Source organism: Pelodiscus sinensis, chromosome 23 (genome assembly GCF_052426305.1).
Source record: "Pelodiscus sinensis isolate ZL-2025 chromosome 23, ASM5242630v1, whole genome shotgun sequence".
Classification (NCBI taxonomy): Eukaryota; Metazoa; Chordata; order Testudines; family Trionychidae; genus Pelodiscus; species Pelodiscus sinensis.
The window spans coordinates 23,995,981-24,015,422 of record NC_143074.1 but is presented as its reverse complement, the minus strand read 5'-3'; the positions used below and the strand labels follow the sequence as shown (position 1 = coordinate 24,015,422).

The window sequence follows — 19,442 nt, the reverse complement described above, 5'->3', positions numbered from 1 at the left end:
CTGTCTCAGTGAGAGCGAATTCTAAATGAGGCTTTGTTATCTGTGCTAATGTTATATTGCCCCGAGAGACAAAGTGGAGGAAAGAATAGCTTCTCCCCCAATGAAAGATGTGATCTCTCCCACCTTGTCCTTCTAACGCCCCGGGACCGAGAGGGCGACAGCCACACAGCATACATCATACCTGTATGCCAGCAGACACGCGGCCCCACACTCACAGCAAGAGAGATTCTAACTCGGCGATCGCATGTCTAGGATCGCCAAAGTCAGAGATCTGTTCGCTGGCCCTTTCTATCCATGAAGGGTAGGAGCATCCCAGCCCGCCTGGAAGCACCGTGCAGTGATCTTTCCTAGCCGGCACTGCCTTGCCCTCTCCCCAGCAGGCAGCTGCCCTCCTAGTAGCCATTCCCCGGCGTAGCCTAATTACAGCACCTGCTATTCCAATGCAACATAAAACAGAGACTTAGCTGCAGCTAGTAGGCCTTGCAAGGACAATTACGTTTGCATCATTACTGCCGTCTCCATAGCAATGCACTCTTTGGCTGCCCCCTCTCCCATCTTGCATTTCTAGCCAGGAAGTCTGGGTGTGGAGGGAGTGCAGGGGGCAGCGGTCAGCGGTGTTTTTCTTTGAATCAAAAGTCGCACGCTTTTCCGTAATGGAATTAAAATCGCGGCAAGGAGAGAGAGGCTGCGATTTCACAGGGGGCGGGCGACCGGTGCTGTGAGATTGCAAAGGGCGCCTGAGCACGAAGGGCGTGCCGGCGTTCTGCAGGGACAGCCCAACCTCCGTCACTCCCAGCACAAGGAGGAACCTGGGTTACAGCACAGACCCGCACAGAACCCCCAGCCTCGTGCTCAGCCTGGTCGCCACCAGCAGCACCGCCCGTGGGCCATAGCGGGTCCTACACAAACACGTGGGTCCCGACTAAACAAACCCAGGTGCCTGTCACCCTGGATTGATTCTCTTTGGTTAGTTCTTGCCCCCGCGGTCCAACGCCCCCAGCTGCCTCGAACACCACCACCTGAGGGGTCCCCCCGCGCACGCCGCACGGTGCACTGGCTTCATTACCTGCTAGCAGATAAATTCCACCCACGATTGCTCCAACCAGTGCAGCTTTCATTGCAGATTCCTCGCTGACATTTGTGACTGGGATGGAAGAGAGGTGGGGGTGGGGTGGGGTGGCGTAGGGAGAGGAGAATAAAAGGCTGCCCTGGAAGGACACAGTATCTGTGAGCTCACTCTCCGTGCCGGGCAGGGGAACGGGGATTGGAGAGGAAACCAGCCAATATAAAGAGACCTGCGCTGGGGTAAGACCTAATCCAGCTCTGTCTAACCCTCCCCAGCTGGCTTCTGTCAGTGCTGACAAGAAGAATGTGTCTACCGTGTTGTCTTACTCTGTGCCTGCTGGTAATGCCCTGCAGGGCCCACGGCGTTCGCTCTGACAATGGGAGACCACAGGCCAGACCCCGGCCCTCCCTCGTGCCCCGGGCTCTCCCTGCATGGGAATGGCACCACTGGAGCCCAAATAAGGATTAGGAGGAAAAGCTGGGTAGCTACCGCTGGCTCGTAGCCAGGAAACAACAAGTGGAGTTGAAAATCAACGGTAGTTCTGCAAAACCCCCATTGACTTCTACGGGGCTCACAATTTCATCCATCTGTATTCCTGCGCTTGCCCTGTTCCCGCATTGCGCGGGGGCCTGCTGCAAGATTTGCCAAGCTGGGGGGACTGCCACCTTTTCCCTCCACAGCAGGATACTGAAAAAAGTGGATAACAATGAAAGTGGTTTCTGAACGCCAAGGAGCAGCTCCCACAAAGCCAGTCCCTCGCCCTGTCCGTGCAGCTTACATCAAGGGGCCTCATCCCAACCGCTGCCTCTGTGCCAATATCGCAGCCCAGGAACAGCTTTTGCTAGTCACCCGCCTAATAGACGCTGCCAGTCACCACTGACACGAGAGACCACGTCCTGCAGCCAAGACGTTGGGGTACGAAAGCCAAGGATCCCTCTTTCCCCATATGTGCTCATAGAGATCGAGCTATCGGTCTCATTGCTTCCGAGTTCAGGAGTTTGGGCAGATCATGAGGGTTTCTCCCCACCTAGCAACAGGGCAAGTTCTTAGTTCTGTGGAGAGAGATGATTTACAACCGGGAGCTTCTCCTAAAATATCTGAAGCTTCCTCTGTTTGAAATCCCACATCCCATGTCCTGAAGTCACCAGGGCCACCTCCAGCCATGCCAATAGAATTCCAACACGTCATCCTGCTGGCTTACTATCTGCATGTCCCCCAGCTTAATCTAGCCAGACTAGTCAGTTTCACATTGATCTGATGGAGGCATGTCAGGAGTCAGCTGGATTTGGAGTGTTAGAATTTATCTTCTCAGAGTAATCTGTGTTGATTGCATGTTGAGTCCCCTTAGAAAGCACAGAGTTTGAATGGTTAACTCGCAAGATTAAGCCCTGATCCAGCAATTTTTATCAGTGGGGGCTGTATAAGGGCACATCTACACAGCAGGGCAAAAGTCAAACATAGCAACTTCAGCTATGTTAATTGCGTAGCTGAAGTCGAAATAGCTTCACTCGGCTTTTGGCGCTGTCTACACAGCAGGAAGTCGAAGGAAGAACACTCTTCCTTTGACTCCCCTTCCTCCTCGTGAAATCAGGGTTACGGGAGTCGAAGTAAGAAGTCCTCCAGCTTGACATTATTTCGAAATAAAGGCTTGCCGTGTAGACGCTCTGTCTGTTGTTCCGAAATAACGCTGCTGCATCCACGTACCCTAAGTGAACAGTTGCAAGAAAAGATGCCCGGGGATGGCAGGCAAGAATACGTAGCAGTGTTTGTAAGCTACGTGGAAGCAATTGGTTGTTTGCTGTGCACTACAGATGGCCCTGGACAGCTCTTTCCATCCTCTTTTCACAGGATGGGAGAAATTAATTTCCTCCATTCTGCCTTGTGGCTGTCAAGAGTCAGGGGCACTCTTGCAATGGCTGCAAGCAACGTTCCCCTCCCAGTTCTTCTTTGCGTCTGCGCAACAAGCCTCTGGCGGCACGTGACCAGGATTTGTTGCCGAATTTGGCCCCCTGGTTGTCTCATTAGTTGATCCAGCTTGGACTGGGGCCTGGTGACGTGCAATGGGAACACTGATCCATGCCTGTCTGCAAGACAGCTCAATGAGATTTTCTTTGACCCTTTTAGTGGAACACTCACACCTGCGTCCCGGCACAGGGCTCCGTCCGGTGCAGTGAACTGCAGGATCAGAGCCTAAAATAGTTTTGGACCATCACAGCATCTCTCCAATGCATTACATGACATGCAGCTACATAGTCACAATAACTGCTTCACTCCCAAAGCAAATACAAGTTAGGAGCACTACTCTGTAGCATGCTATTACATGACTCCTAGGAAGAGGACCGGCCCAGATTCCACATGTTGCTTCTTGGATGGAAGTTAGTGATTCCTTGACATAGTTGTCAATTTATCCCACAAGTTTAGAAATTACCATCAAGGCTCTGACTGAGCGAGGCCACGTCTGCACTGCGGGGGGAGGATCGGCTTAAGGTACACAATTCCAGCTACATAAATAATATAGCTGGAGTTGACGTACCTTAAGCCAAGCTTGGTGCCATCTCCACAGCAGGAGGTCAACAGGAGAAACACACTTGCGCTGATGTGGATGCCCTCAGCTTTCGATTTAGCGGGTCTTTACTAGACCCACTAAATCAAATCCCGGAAGATCGATCACCAGATTGTCAATCCTCCAGTAAGTGAAGATGTGGCCTGAGAGAGTTCCTGAGAGCATCGGGGTCTAGACAGCAAATCCCACTGCACTTGTCTCTCAAATAAATCTTGTTACAAAGCCTCCTCCCTGGGAGGGAAGGCGCTCTGCGGTATGTACCGTTGGCAGGAAGCTCACACTGTTAACTCTCATTACAGATGGAGATGACGCATTTGGCATAGGAGCTGCCACACTGATCTAGCCTGCAGTCTACCCTCCCACAGTAGCCTCCCCTCGTAAGACGCCCTTGGAGGCTAACAGCAGCAGGCCTAAGAGCTCTCTGTAGCTGCTGGAGCATTGCTGTTCCTGTGCACAGCAAGTCCTGCTCGTCTGTCCCTTTGAGTTGCTGTTCTGCTCCCATCGTCGCCTGGCCTGATTTTGGAGGGCACGTTAAGCCAGGCTTCACCCATTTTCATTGAGGGAAGCCTGTGTTAATACTTCACCGTGGCTCCACCTTTACTAATCCTCTAAACCCTTTAACCAGAGCAAGGCAGAAGTAACTAGCGTCTCTCACGCCGCCCTCTGCTCAGACAGTCTGCTGCGACAGGCGGGTCCAAAGTGCACGTCCAAATCCCAGGGGCTGCGTTGGCTCACAGGCGCTGTGGGCGGTTCAAACCACAGCTGACACCAGGCCCTCGTGCTGTGGAAACTCCGACCGGGCTGGGTTAGCGGGCTGCAAGCCAAGCCGGTCTGAGTAACAATGGAGCCCTCATGCAGTAGGGTGTGGGTTCAATTCTCCCCCTCACCCCCCATAAGTGTTGCTGCTATTTTTGTTTCTTGATCCTGGTCAGTTCCTTTTTTTTGCTCAACAAGTTTTGATGCTATTGGGGGGGCGGGGCATGAGGGTTTCTCAAAAATCAGAAAGGGGACGTGATGCCAAAAAGTTTGGGAGCCACTGCAGTAGAGAGACAGAGTGGAGTGAACACTACAAAGCTCACTGTAGCCTCATCCAGGACCAGCTAATTCCCCCGCTGTAAGAATCCAAAACCCAGTAAGCCTCTGTTTGAGCCTTTCCCCGCCAGCCAGTCTGCTACCGCCATGGCGTATGCACAGAGGTCATGTACCTTCCAGGTAACAGGAAGGCAGCCCCAGGAAACACCTGCCAGCTCCAGTCTGCGGCATTTGCTGAAAGGGCTTCCCCTTTCGATGGGCTACAGGCTTTTGAGTCACGTTAGCCTCTTCCCGGACTACAGGAGAGGTCACGAGCCGAGGCACCGAGCAGACACCTGGGAAACGTCTGTGCAAACAAACCACCCATCCGATCGGGGAATGCCACGGACTCTCTTCCCCTGAGTCATGGCACTGGGTGGTGTGTGGAACGAGTAACACCACACGGCAAGCGTGCCAGGGCTGGGGCTGAGCTCTCGCACACGCAGCTCCTGGGAGACGCCAAGGCTGTGAACACCACAGAGAAGTTTCCTGCTTCCTGCAAGAGGACGGGGAGGACCCGCACGGTAGATCCGCACTGCAGTTAAAAACCCGCGGCTGGCCTGTGCCGGCTGGCTCAAGCTCATGGGTTGGACTAAGGTGTCGTTTAACGGGTGTAAACGTTCTGGGTCAGGCAGCCCCGGGCTGTAGGACACTTGGCCCGAACATCTACACTGCAATTAAACAGCCCCTTAGCCTGAGCCCCACGAGTGCCAATCGGGGGCCTGCTGCAGGTGCCCGACCACAGCACAGACACCCTCTATGGCTGACCTCTCTCGCGGGCGGACTCAGTGCCTCCGCGTGATGCTAGAGGGCAGACCGCTTTCTTCAGGAGCAGACCGACACCCGTATCATCAAAACGCCTCCTGTACGCTGCCTCCGCCCGGGTTAACCAGCCTAACCCTGGTTCAGCCATTACATTCTGCCAACCTACATGCAGTTCCCACGTCAACTGCATCCCCTGATCTGCCTCACGTCCGGTCCTAGACCGCTGGCCGGTGGAAACACGGGCCCCGTTGCCACCAAAAGATAATTCTGACCGAGTGGCAGCCGGAGCCAGCCCTTAAGCAGCGAGCCGGTGAAGGAAGGCGGTTTCTGCTGATTCACACGGTCCTCCCCCAACACTCCCCACATTCCAGAGCCTGAGGAACAGGCTGCAGGAGAGCACGGGAGAAAAAGCAGCCTACAGCCGTGGAACAAGCTCACTTTAATCATGGGAGGCCGCTTAAGCCCAAGCTCATGGCAGCGCTAAGCTGCCCCAGAAATGTGTTTTGAACAGAAACATTACGGGAAGCTTCATGAAGTTCCTCTGTGATCCTAATATGAAGTAATAAGCTGCTCACCCGGCAGGACTAGACTGGGATTAATTGACAGAGCAGGGGAGATTAATTGCTCTTGTTTCCCTGTCAGCTTCGCTCCTCCCCGAGCTCAGACAGAGCAGAATGTGACTTCCCCCCCGATCTCACCGTTACCTCTTGGAACCACCCCAAAGGAGACACGGGGATTTCACAAAGGCAGGAACGAGAACCGCAACCTGCCTCTAACCGCCTGGGAGGACTAACAAACCCCACACAGATGCCACAGAAGGAAAACTCCTGCGCCGTCTCTTCCCACACCAGCTCGTGTCAGCGTTTCTGCCCACGAGCAGGCTCAGGGCCTTGGGAAGATTCGGTAACCCTACAGTTTGGGGAAGCGAAAGGAAATGCCCCGCACCCTGGCCCGCCAAGAGAGGTGCCGGGGCACTGAGGGAAGGAGGCAGCCCTAGAGGCACAACCCGACAGGAATTAGTGTGGAGACATTTCATGAACTTTACAACAATCTGTTGAGAAGAGGCCTGCATCTGCAGGTGCGGTACCGTAGGCTCAGGCCCTGCTAGAGTCTGGAATAAAGTCTACTTCTATAGCCTTGTCTACACGGACTTTTCATTGAGAACCACGTACGGTGCACGTTCACACGGAGGTAGCTTGTGTGGACACAGTCTGGCAGAGGAGCACTGATCTCAGTTCAGCTTTTGTCTCGAGAGGGGTTTAAGCCGAACTGAAGATACGTGTGTTGGAATAAATTGTCCACGTGGGGGGTTGTATTGATCTAATTAAACCAGTATAACTATATTGGCATAATGGGCGCTACAAAATGCCCAGTGCGGACTCAAACATATTGCTACCTGCCACCTCCTGAGAAGAGTTAAAAACTCTCTTGTAGCCTCAAGTCTCAGAGGGGTAGCGGTGTTAGTCGAAATAACTCCTGTTGTTCTGAAATAACAAGGTGAGCATCCTCGCGCAAGCCTGTTAGTTCAAAATTATTTTGAACTAACAGGCTTGTTATCTTGAAATAGTAACCCCTGAATTGACAAGGAGTAATGCCTATTTCGAAATAGGGTTCGTGTGGACGGTCCGCTGCTGTTTCAAAACAGCTACTCCCCTGAGTCATTCAAAGTCATTAATCCCCAGTGCTTCCTGGGGTCTCAGTCAAGGTAGCACATCTCATTAAGGGAGCCTGCCTCGGGCTCATCTCGAGGCTGCCCTGTATGTGGATGTGCTATTTTGGAAATTATCATTTCAAAACAATCTTGTAGTGTGGATGTAGCCTTGGAGCCTAACAGATTTACTAGAGCGTAAGCTTTTGAGGGTAAAACCCACTTCATGAGGTTTTACCTACGAAAGCTTACACCCTAATAAATCTCTAAGGCTGTGTCTACACAGCAGCGTTATGTGGGAATAACTGATGTTATTCTGAAATAACATAGTCCGTGTCCACACGGCAAGCCGTTATTTCGAAATACTGTTGAGCTGGAGAATTTCTTACTCCCACTCCTGTAACCTCATTGTACGAGGCATAAGGGAAGTCGGAGGAAGCGTGCTCTTTCCAGGACATGCTGCCGTGTAGACAGCGCCAAACGCCAAAATAAGCTATTTTGGTTTCAGCTACGCAATTGACGTAGCTCACGCTGGGTAGCTTATTTCAGATTTAGCCCTGCTGTGGAGATGTGTCCAAAGGTGCCACAGGACTCCTCGTTGTTTCTGTAGCTTCAAGTTTTTCCTTTCTTAGTGTTACCATATTTGAACTTTCAAAAAAGAGCCCCCCCCCAAGAGGGAGTGTATCTGTATCTGTATCTACCAACTCACGTTGTATTAACGCGTTGTGTGGATTGTATTATATAGCACATTAACGCAACGTGAGTTGGTAGATACTGATACAGATTCGCTCCCTCTCAGGGGTGTCGTCTTGTTTGAACGTTCTAATGTGGTAACCCTACCTTTCTCCCACAAGGTGGCAGCCTTCTAGCATTTCCTGCAGGACACACGTTACTCTTGGAGGGCTGGAAGATGCAAGCTGGTTCTGGAGAATGTCTTTCACAGAACTGCTCTTTCTCAGGATCAGGCTGTTCGATCGCAGGGGAGATGAAAGATAACTGGGAAAGGAGACAAGGTTTTCCTCGGAGATGAGGTGGATTGGCCACAAGGCACCAAAATGAAGGGTCGGGCCACACGAGCATTATGCTAGGAGTTAGGAAGGGTGCGATAAAAAACGCAACTTTTTTCTTCGTGAAGACAAGGCCAAAGTGGCACCAGCTGATGCTGCCAGCCGGGGCAGTGACATGGGCCTAGCAAGCCTTTCTGTACTCCTGTTTTTTCTGGTACCTACCAGGCATCTGGGACAGGTGGTGCTCAGAGGGTCTAAGATGCTGCTGAATTTACACCGAACAGTGTTTTAGCAGCACCAGCCTCAGCGACCATCCCTCCACCCCGAAGGGTACAAAAAGGATTGTACTGAGCCTCACAAGGGCCTTGGGCAAGCTAGTCTCACTGTTTCACAGATGGGGAAACTGAGGCACAGCAGGGTTGGCACAACCTACCCAGGGCCACACAGGACATCTGCAGCAGAACGCAGGCCCTAGCCTCCCAAGCAAATTCTTCTTCCCTAGCAAGCAGAAAGAGCCGTGCTGTATTTTCTCACCACTCCAAGACCCTCCGATGTACCTAACTAAGAACGTTGTGGTCCCCAGACTCCTGGCTCAGCACCCAGAGGGGAGCAGGAGAGGGATCCTCGTGTGATGGGCTAGTGAGCACCTGCCCCAAATGGCTCCCGCTCGTAGGAAATATCGACCATTCCCACTGCAGCCTCTCGGGGAGAGAAATTCCTGCCTTGGAGCTCTGGCCCCAACCCCCAAAGTGCCTCCTCCTTTGGGGTTCACACGTCGTCCTCCCAAAGCCTGTCTTCCTGCCCGCGGCAGGCCCGCCGAGGGCCCTACGGCATTGGGCCATACCCGTCTGCCAGCGCCCAAGATGGACGATCCCTTTCACTTCTGGTGCTGGACTCCTTCCCACCGACCCCTTGCCTCGTCAAGTCACAGCACGGCCAATGTGCCCTGGCCCGGGAGTCCAGTCCCCCAGCTCCGCCTGTGCGCTCGGCCCGACTCTGGAAGCCCCAGTCTGGGGTCTCCTCAGCTCGGGTCCCATTCATCTCAGTCCCACGCAGCAGCCGCCGGGAGCCAGCGCTAGCCTCCGGTTACGCCCCCCACCCCCCAATGGCAAATCAGCGACTCAACAAGCATCAGCTCCCCGGGCTCGCCCAGTGCCCCCTCCCCCGCCAGCATTACCTGCGTAGCCCGGCAGACAACGGCAAAGGAAGCTGTTCGCCAGGTCCATGCAGCTCCCCCCGTTCTGGCAGGGCTGGGACGCGCACTCGTCCACGTTCACAGAGCAGCTCTCCCCTGCGGAAGGGAACACGCGGCCCCGGGGGGGGCAGTTAGTTCAGCCAGGCCAAGCCGGGGATGCGCCCGCCCTGCGGGAGGGTGGGGGGAAGGCTGGGCTGACCCCTTCCCCCAAGTCTCTCCCTGGGCAGCTTTTGGCCAGAGATGCAAAGTGCCCATTGGAAGTGCCCCTCGGTCCCCGCCTGGCAGGCCGGTATCGCCGCCCCAAGACTAAAGCACCGGAAGGGTAAGTGTTGCGCCCCAGGCCACAAGCCAGCGGCAGACGCGTGATCACAGCCCAGGAAGCCTGCTCTAACCACTAGAGGACACTCCCTCCCATAGCGCCAATGCCCCCCCAAAAGGGCACTTCCCCTCCCCCCACTCCGGTTCGCTCTCGGAAGCCCACAGAACGGGTTCTCTCTCTCTCGAGCGGCCCTGGAGTCTGGCGCGTGCAGGGAAACAGCAGGCGACCCAACCGGCCCCCTTCTGCCTGCCCAGCCCGGCCCCGCGACTGGACGCGCCAGAGGCTGCCTGGGTCTTCCTCACGGGGGTGCCCCCATTCAGACAGTGCAGAGCCAACGTTGGGGTTTTGCACGTGGGAGGGGCCAGCAGGGCTCTCGTCATGCCCCAGCCGCAGGGCACCATGCAGAACGCGGGGGCAGGGGACGGGCTATCGCCCCCGCCAGGAACTCAGAGCCAGGTGGGCCACGGCCTTCCCAACGGGGGGCGCTGGTTCCAGGCCGCCTGCCCCCGCAATAGGCACCTCCGCCAAAGGAGAGCCGTGCAGCCAGAGCCCCCTGGCTCCCCCCCTCCTTGTGGCCCAAGCGGGGTAGCTCCCCCCGGGGGCACAGGGCGCTCACCTGAGAAGCCTGGCTGGCACCGGCAGAGGAACCCGGCGGCGTGGCTGTAGCCGAAAGCGGGGGGGAAGTCGGGCTGGGTCCCGTAGTAGGTTCGGTTGGATCGCTCCAGGCACACGCCGCCGTTGTGGCACGGCTGGGAAGCACACTCGTCCACGTCCTCCTCGCAGCGCTGCCCCGCGTAACCTGCCAGGCCAACCGCAGAGCTGGCACCACACGGCCCTTCCCCGGAAGGGAGGCCGCCAGCACCCACAGCCCCAAGGAGGGAGCCGCAGGAGGGGCGCCTGCCAGGGACACCGCGGGGCGGGGAGCACAAGGCAGCCGGGTGTGGCGCATGGCACTCGTGTGAGGCTAGAGCCAGTCCACCGACGGCGCCCCCGACAGGCGCACGGGGTGGGGAAGGGCTGGCAGTAGGAAAAGGGGAACCTCCGGCTTTGCAGCTGGACACGTTTCCCAGCTGTGAGCCCTGCATGACAGTGGCAAACTGGGGGAGCCCGGGACACTGGACTGGAGCACCCCGTGTCCAGCCAGCATGGCTCAGGGCAATGGCAGGTCCCCTCGGCTGCTCTGGAGCCCGACTCGGGGAGAATGGGGCCGTGGCCCTTCTCACCTGGCCAGCAGGCACAGCTGTACTCCCTGACCCCCTCCAGGCAGGTGGCCCCGTTCCAGCAGGGCTGGGAGGCGCACTCCAGGATGTCCAGCTCGCAGTGCTCCCCTTCGAAGCCGGTGTCGCCGCAGTCACACTGGTAGCTGGGGGGACACACAGCCCCACCAGAGCCCTTCAGTCCAGTGGCCCAGCTCCTCCGTGGCAAAAGCAAACAAGCCCGTGGGCCAGCCTGCTAGCCCCCGTGTCCGCCCGGCCGCGTTCCTCCCCCACGGACGGAGATGCGACGGTCCCATCTCCCTCCACAGAGCGCCCTCGCTGGAAATCCGTGGCGACGCAGGCCAGCCTCGGTGCCGGCATGCGGCCCAGGCAAGGCCAGGCTCAGAGGCCAAGGGGGGTGGCTGCTTCTGACACTTGTGGTCCTACATGTCAGCTGCAAATAATTCTCCCTGGGACGTGACGGAGCAGCTAGAGGCTGCCACAGGAATCCTTTCACGTGGCTCTGGGCACTCTGCTTGGGGGGGGCCCCCTGGCATTAACCCCCCCCCCCCGTGCCCCCACGCACACTGCTCTTAGGGCTACTTCAGTTTAACAAAACAATAATGGGGGGGGAGGAGAGAAGTCATCAAGAGCCCTGCAGTCAATGGATCCACGTCAAGTAACCGCGGCAATGCAAGGGGCCGTTGTGCTGTGCCCCTCTCACCTGCCCACACGGTCGTGACAGATCCCTCCGTTGCTACAGGGCTGGCTGGCGCATTCGTCTATGTCCACCTGACACTGAGGCCCCTCATAACCTGGGGCGCAGGCGCAGGCGTAGAACGCGACGCGGTCCGTGCAGGTGCCCCCGTTCTGGCACGGGTCCGAGTTGCATTCGTCGATCTCAGCCTCACAGTTGACACCTGCGGGACAAGAGCGAAGCGTTCCTGTGAGCCCTGTAGTTGGAGATCTGAGCGGGGATCACAACACCCGGGAGACCCACTCGCTAGAGTACAGACAAGGCGATGTATCAGTTCCGGGGCAGCAGACAGACCTGCGAATACGTAAGTGCTTCGTTCCACGGCTGTTTTGGGGCGACTGCGGGGCTTTGCTTTTAAATCAACAAAACTGAGCACAGTTTGGAACGTTTGTGAGTCTCCGGCATAAACTCTCATTTGCTTCCAGTGACTTAGTCAATTCCGTCGGCATTTAGCAAATGAAATACGCTTCCTAGTGCTGGGGTATGTAGAATGAATATGGGTCTGGAATGGTGGTAAGGATTTCAGTCACAGAGAGATAATAGGGTGTAATTATAGGAAATTGATGATTCAATTAGAAATCATATAAATAAATAGTAATTAGGGGTGGGTACAATTGTATTCATTGTTTGCTTATTAATAATCATTATGGTCAGGCTCTGGAGGGTGGGATCTGGTTTGGGTAATTTTTCCCTGCAATTTGGACACAAATTTGCAGACAGTTCAGTTGCTAATCGGAACACATTTGTCCCTTGGGTGGGCCGGGCTTCCAGGATTCGCACTTGGAGTTGTTCAGCTTGGAGCTGTTTTAACAAGTGTGCCAAAGTGAGCATGGCGGAAAGGGATCTAGGGGTCAGAGTGGACCACAAGTTGAATATGAGTCAACAGTTGATGCTGTTGCAAAAAAAGCAAATATGATTCTAGGTTGTATCAACAGGTGTGTTGTGAGCAAAACTCGTGAAGTCATTCTGTCGCTCTGCTCTGCACTAGTTAGGCCTCAGCTGGAGTACTGTGTCCAGTTCTGGGCGCCACATTTCAAGAAAGATGTGGAGAAATTGGAAAGGGTACAGAGAAGAGCGACAAGAATGATTAAAGGTTTAGAGAACATGACCTATGAAGCCAGGCTTCATGAACTGGGCTTGTTTAGTTTGGAAAAAAGAAGATTAAGGGGGGACATGATAGCGGTTTTCAAATATCTAAAAGGGTGTCACAAGGAGGAAGGAGAAAATGTGTTCCTCTTGGTTTCTGAGGACAGGACAAGGAGTAATGGGCTTAAAGTGCAGCAGGGGAGGTTTAGATTGGACATTAGGAAAAAATTCCTAACTGTCAGGGTGGTCAAATATTGGAATAAATTGCCAAGGGAGGTGGTGGAATCTCCCTCTCTGGAGATATTTAAGAACAGGTTAGATAGACATCTGTCAGGGATGGTGTAGACGGAGCTTGGTCCTGCCTTGAGGGCAGGGGGCTGGACTCGATGACCTCTCGAGGTCCCTTCCAGTCCTATGATTCTATGAAAGTGTCCCAGTTTATCCAGGTAGGCTCAGGCATTGCTGTAGTCCAATGAGTTGGCACCACTAGGTGTCTGGTCAGGTTAAGTTTTCTTTAACAGCTGGGTGCTACAAAACCCCAAGATCCTGCTCACTTCCATGCACTACAAAAATCGTATCAAGCCTTATTCGGGAGGGGAGTAGCAGGGTGCTTACTGCTCCGTTGATATTCACACGCTGCAACCCAGTGTCCCCGTGAGTTTGGATGCATGTGATATTTGTTCTTCGCTGCTGCATAGCCGCTGTGCTCCACTACAGAAGTGGTTGCATTGTAGGGGTCAATGCAGTGATCACTGTGCATCCTTTATCCACCTCCCAAAATGATATTGGGGTTTGTAAGTTGCTTTGAGGTCCTCCGAAGGGAGGTGCTGGCGAAGTACAAGGTATTTGTGCTAGCAACAATACGGGTCTTAGTCACTGAGTATTAATCAGAGGAGAAACGTATCCGTTAGCTTTGTCTCAACGTCGCTTCGTCAGAGGCGATCAATGAGATGCTAGGACCCAGCCTGCCCGTGGCCTGACATCACCCCTCGAGTGGCACCTGCCAATCCATCTCTGACAGAAAGGAGGATTAGGCTCCCGCTGCAGGGGACGTGGCTGCCCTAATCCTAAAGGAATGCGGGCCCCATAATCTGCCAGATCAAAACCTGTCAAGCCTCCTGTCAAAACTTCCTTCGCCCACATTCCGGCGGCGAGGGCCGGGCAACGCTCAGCCTGGAAGGTCCAGCGGCCCTAGGAAGCTGCCGGCCCAGCTGGGATGCAAACTCTTGTGTCCGGCTTCAGCGTCCCTGGGAACAGAGCAGGCTGCAAGGAAGTGGGGGCGCTCGGGGCACAGCTCCGGCGAGAGCTGGCTGAGCTGCAGCAAAAGCCAGCAGGGAGCTATTGAAATGGGTGGCAGGGACAGGACCGCACCTGTAAGAAATTTAAGTTCCTTTCACCCCTGCTGCTGCTCCCCAGGCTGTTTTACACCTTATTGACACCCCCAGCCCCTTCCCGGGGACCCCCCCAGCCCTGAGCTAGGGCTGTGGCAGGGAAGTGACTGGGAAACAGGCGGACAACACTCGCACGGCCATTGTGAGTTCTAAACAGAGCCGGTTCTGGAGGGGGGTGTTTCCCCCCAGCTCGAGTGACTCAGTGCATGCCTGGCAGGCAACACCTCCCCCCTCCGCTTGCAATCGGCAGTGGAGTGACCCCACATTCCTTTTTAGCAACATCATTCCCGCAAGGCCCGTGGCCGGGCCCAGCGTGCCGGCTGGTACCGGGGGAGGTGGCTGCAGCCTGAGCTGCATTCCAGTGGGGGAGCGGAGCCCCCGGGGCCCCTGCCTCTGCAGATAACTCGCAGGTGCCGATTACGCAGTGAGTCATCCCCCCGGAGTCGCATGCCAAACGCTCTCTGGTGTGAGAGTTGGAGAAACAAAGCCCCAGCTAATCCCTGCTCCACTCCGGAGCTCCCGGAGCACGCCGGGAAGGCAGGACAGAGAGCCCCTGGGCAGCCTGGCCGAGGCTAGTCACACCCCTGAGAAACGCGTCTCTCTCTGCGCTGCCCCGGAACGGTGCCATCGCCAAAGCCCATCCCTTCAGCATCGCTGCTGGGAATCCGCATCCCATCCCCCCAGGAGTCCAAACCACGCCCCAGCTGCCGCCTCAGCCCGGCGGGTCCAAGCCTCCGGCGTCTCTTGGGACCCGTGCCCGCCCGAGCGAGGACGCATGCGCTCCCCAGCCCCCTTGCTCGGCCGCGGTCGCTGAAAGCCCAAGCTGAGAAGCTCTTTGGGGCAAGGACGGTGTCCGGTGCCGGTTCGCCCACAGGCAGGCGCGTTGATGGCGCAGTGCAGACACCACAGGGGCAGCTGGTGCCAGGGGGCCAGCTGGAGGGACATGGGAAGCCCCCCATTTAGCAATTAGAATGGTGGTGGGAGCATGGGGGCGGGGCAGCGCGCCTCCCCCGTCCTACGGAAGCCGGCGCCCAGAGAGAGGCTCGGGGGGAGCCGGCAAGGTACCTGCGTAGCCGGGGACACACGTGCACACGTAGTGATCCCTCTCGTTCCGGCAGGTGCCGTTGTGCTCGCAGGGCCGGGATGCGCACTCGTCGATGTCGATTTCGCAGCGGTGTCCTTGGAAGCCCGGCACGCAGAAACACTGATACTCGGCCGCCCCGTCCAGGCAGATGGCGCCGTTCTGACAGGGGCTGGAGGCGCACTCGTCAACGTCCTCTTCGCAGTGCGGCCCGGCGTGGCCGGCGTGGCAGCGGCAGGCGTATCCCCCGGCCCCCTCCGTGCAGGTCCCGTTATTTTGGCAGGGGCGGCTGGAGCACCAAGACCCTTCCAGGCGGCAGCCGTCTCCGGATGGTGCGGTGGGGCACTGGCAGATGTAGCCACGGGCACTCGCGACACACTCCCAGGGAGGCCCGTGGCAGGGGTTGCTCTCGCACGCATGTGCGGCCATGGGACACTCCGTGCCGGGGAGGTCAGGCCCACAGGTGCATTCGTAACCCTGGTGTCCCGCCGTTTCCGTGCACAGCCAGTCGGGGGGGCAGTTGTGCACAGAGCACACGGAGGAGAGGAGTTCGCAGTTGGCGCCCCTGTATGTCACCGGCTGCTGGGGGCAGAGGCACCGGTAGCCCCCCTCCAGGTCCTCGCAGCTCCCCCCGTTCTGGCACGGAGACGGCGAGCAACTGCCGGCAGCGTCGGAGCTTGACGGTCCTGTTGAGAAAGGAGACGTCCTGTTAGTCCGGGCAGCAGCACCCAACGGCCTTCTCCCGTCATCGCGGTACATACGAGGGGGCTCCGTCTTCACAGGGCTGCGCTGGCCACTGGTCGCCAATGTCCAACCCCCCCATGGACCTTGGATAAATTCTGTGGGGTGGGGGGAGATAATTCCCCCCCCCCTCGCCCAGAGGCCTTTAGCCCCGCTCACGGCTGAGGGGTGCTGTTACAGCAGCGAACAAAAGGGCTTTTCGCCCATCGGGGCCTGGCCAGGAGCAGCCACAGACGTGGCTCCGGCTCCTCCCCCCCAGCCTGCGTCACCTCCAGATTAGAGACCATTGCAAGACGCTCAACTGAAACCCACCCCCGGGAGGAAGCTGGTGCCGACTCAGTGGCCACCACGGGCCTTACTGGCCACACGCTGCCGAGTGGTTTCGGGGGGTTGGGTTTGATCTTCAGAGGCTAAAGGGGCTTGTGACCGTCGTACCTGGAAGCTGCCCCCTCGCTGGGGCCTTGCTCCCTCCTCCTCCTCCTCTTTCCTCTCCCGCAGCCCCACCTCCGCCTCTGCTCATTTGGCCAACTGATCCCTGGCTCGTGCGCACCCTTCAGCCAGTCGGCTGGCGCTCTGCTCACACTCGTCTACGTCCTTCCCAGGTTTCTTTCCATAGATAAACGGGGGGCGACTCCCCTTCGCACGAAGGGGCTCTGCCACCCAAAGTAAGTGGCCGAAGCTACCTGCCAAGTGAATGAACCCAGGCCAGCTGGCCTTCTCGAGCCGGCTCCGATCGGCAGCCCCGCTCCCTACTCCAGCCATCCCGCTCTCCCAAGGAGCGTGTTGGTCTCGCCCGGGCCCCGGGGAGCAGAAGCGAGAGCTATCGATGGTCCAAACTGGCCTATTTCCCACACGGCCGTTGGCCACCAGACGAGCAAGCCTCTGACCCTGGCCAAGGCCGCTACGCCTCTAGGGAAGGGAGGGATTCCTCGCTGCAGGGAGGCCAGCGCTGGGGGAGGAAGCGAGGGGCAGCAGACAGTGCTGAAGACATGCCATGGGCTTGGGGTCTTCTGGGAGCAAGGTCCAGGGCTTCCCAGAGCCTGGGCAGGCGCAGATTCGGCTCTTGGGTTGTTCCATCCAACCTCCCGGACTGCGGGGGGAGGTTGTGTTGGTTCCCTTTCCCGAGACCTTGCTGCCCCAACAGCCAGGGTTGCTGGGTCGCTGTGCCTTTAAATTCCTGCGCTCCCCACCCCCACCAGATGTGGCAGGGGAAAAATGTCCCCGCCGGCCTTCCGTCCGAGAAAAACAGAAAACGTTACGTGTCCGGTATTTTCTGGTTGGTTGGTTGGTTCTTTTACCGGACAGAAGACGTAATTACTGGACTGTCCAGGCGAAAACCAGACACCTGGCAACCCTACCACCAGCACCAGCCTGGTGTGGCTAAGAGCAAGGTCCTTCCTAGGAGAAGGGCCAAGTCCCGGGGTGGGCGAGGCCCACAGACCTGCCACGCTAGCGACCGAGATGCGGTTCCCCAGTGCACCGGGCAAAGAGGGGGCGAAGGGGTGGTGGCTTCACTACTCAAAAACCAGGCGTCGCTTGGTGGTTTCCCTCACTCGCCACCCAGACATGGGACACTGCTCGTTGAACAATGCAGGGGAGTCCCCATTTGTCTCCCCTCCCCCCCTCACACTTCCCCGGCCCCTTCCCACCGAGCAATCAGACTGCAGATGGAAGGGGGAGGGGACCGGTGGGCATGAGACTTGCCCGGCCGGGGGGAGCTGCACAGGAGGCTGCGGAGAGACAGGAAGGGGGAAGCCAGGTGACTTCCCTCTGGCCCCCTCTCCTCCCCCCTCCCAGGAGGCTGTGTGACGCCGGGGGAGGGGACTCTCCGAGCTTGGTGCAACTCACTTTTCACGCTTGGCACCACCCAGAAGCCCAGGGCTGGACACTGGGTGCAGCGAGAGCCCCCTCCCGGCTGGGCACGCACAGTCATTTACCAGATGTGTTGCTGTATTTATGGGTGCCCCCCTCCCAAGGCCTCCATGCTGAAAGCCCAGATAGCGCCGTCGGCAGGAGAACGAATGGAGGCAGGAAACCAGGCTGCTGAGCTGGGCATTGCTCTGCATTGACAATAAGCACATTAGTGCATTAGCGACGCCTCAGGTGAGATGTCACAGGGCAGCGCCAAGCTAGCCGGCCGTGGACAGGCGCCGGAAGTGCGAGCTAGTGGTCAGAGCAGGGGCCTGGACTTGGCCAACATTCCCTGTGGCTGTTCCTGGCTCTGCTACCCCCTCGCTGCCTACGATTCCCTGACCCCGCCGTGCACTGGGAAGGCGCCAGCGACGTCTGCACGTTCCGAGGTGGGCGGCGAACGCTTGTGGAGGGGGGTGTAAACGCAGCTTTTTCGTAACGAGCGAGGCTGGCGGTGCTGGTGCTACTCCCCGGCCCTACCCTTCCCGCGTGCTCCCAGCCAGGCGCAGCAGTAACCGCAGGACTGACCTTTACAGGAAACCTCTCCGTGCTCGGGCAGGCTTACGGAGAGTGGACAGCGCCAGCACCCTGTGGATTAGCCCAACCCGTTTTATTTCCGGTGCCGCTGAACTCCTTTACAGGAGACAGTCGCTGCCTAAGCTGAGGTTTCCATAAGGGGCCCTGTACCAGATGGGAACAAGCTAGTCCGGGATCCGGTAAGACAGAGCAGCGTAGAAACGCAACACAGTCGTTCACTCCCAAGAAATCCCCACTACTCCATCCTGCCGGCCAACGCCCAGACAGCGCTGGCTACGGCCTTCTAGCTTTAATTACATGCCGGGGTAAAGCCTCGGCAGCTGAAACGGCAGGTCAGATCCCTCAGAGCTATGCTCCACGGTGCAGCAGGTGAAAGGGCAGGAAGTTAGCTGGGAGCAGACGATTCGAATGTGATTTTGCTTCCGTACTCGGCGTCTGAGGGTTGCTTTCACGGGGGGGAGACAGCCCACTCTGCAGCCCCTCAGGGATATTGGGTGGTTGTCTGCGAGAGAAACCAGGCTGCTGCACTTGGAGAAAAGCTGGGCAGGATGTGCTTGATTCACCAACCAAAGTAGCTTCGTGCGCAGCGTGAAATAAAAGGAGAAGAGTGCACGAGCACACGCAGCTGCTGCTTTGGATGAACAAATGACGGATGTTGAGGAGCGGGTATTCGGCTAATCGTGTAGTCGATACACGGTGAGTCGATAAGGGGAGGCGCTGGGACCGCTGCGGCTCTGCCTCTTAAATGTAGTAAGAGGCGGGCAGCAGAGGGGCAGTGGTCCCAGACCAGTGTGAGCCAGGACTGCTCGGTCCTGGCTTGCGCCGGGTCCAGCAACCCCATTCATGGCAGTCCAGGCTGGCCGCGGGCAGAGGCCGCTCCAGCAGCGACCCCTGTCCATGACCAGCCTGGGACCCACTGTGGACGGGCTGCTGCCAGCGCAGCTTCTGCCCACGGTGAGCCTGGGCCTGCTGCGGGCAGAGGCTGCTTTGTAGCAGCCTCCCCTCCCCTCCCCCCCACCTCCCCCCCCCCCTTGCTGCCTCTGATACAGAGGCAGCAAGGGAGGTGAGGAAGCGAGTAGTTGCGTGCTCACAGCCCTAGAACAAATCT

At 57.4% G+C, this 19,442-nt stretch overlaps 1 protein-coding gene across 4 annotated transcripts in view; it reads right to left on the bottom strand.

Moving 5' to 3' along the window:
- The window catches only part of CRB2 (crumbs cell polarity complex component 2), a 65,295-nt gene that overhangs the window by 27,279 nt on the left and 18,574 nt on the right, over positions 1-19,442 (bottom strand). For 3 of the 4 annotated variants that reach the window (XM_089773007.1, XM_089773008.1, XM_006121946.5), the window contains exons 2-6: positions 15,130-15,831; positions 11,555-11,750; positions 10,858-10,997; positions 10,251-10,433; positions 9,298-9,411 (exon numbers count right to left, since the gene is read on the bottom strand). In XM_089773007.1, the coding sequence (XP_089629133.1) occupies positions 9,298-9,411; positions 10,251-10,433; positions 10,858-10,997; positions 11,555-11,750; positions 15,130-15,831 (1,335 nt within the window). The remainder of the gene's footprint in view (positions 1-9,297; positions 9,412-10,250; positions 10,434-10,857; positions 10,998-11,554; positions 11,751-15,129; positions 15,832-19,442) is intronic. The other variant, XM_089773009.1, reaches the window with a different exon arrangement.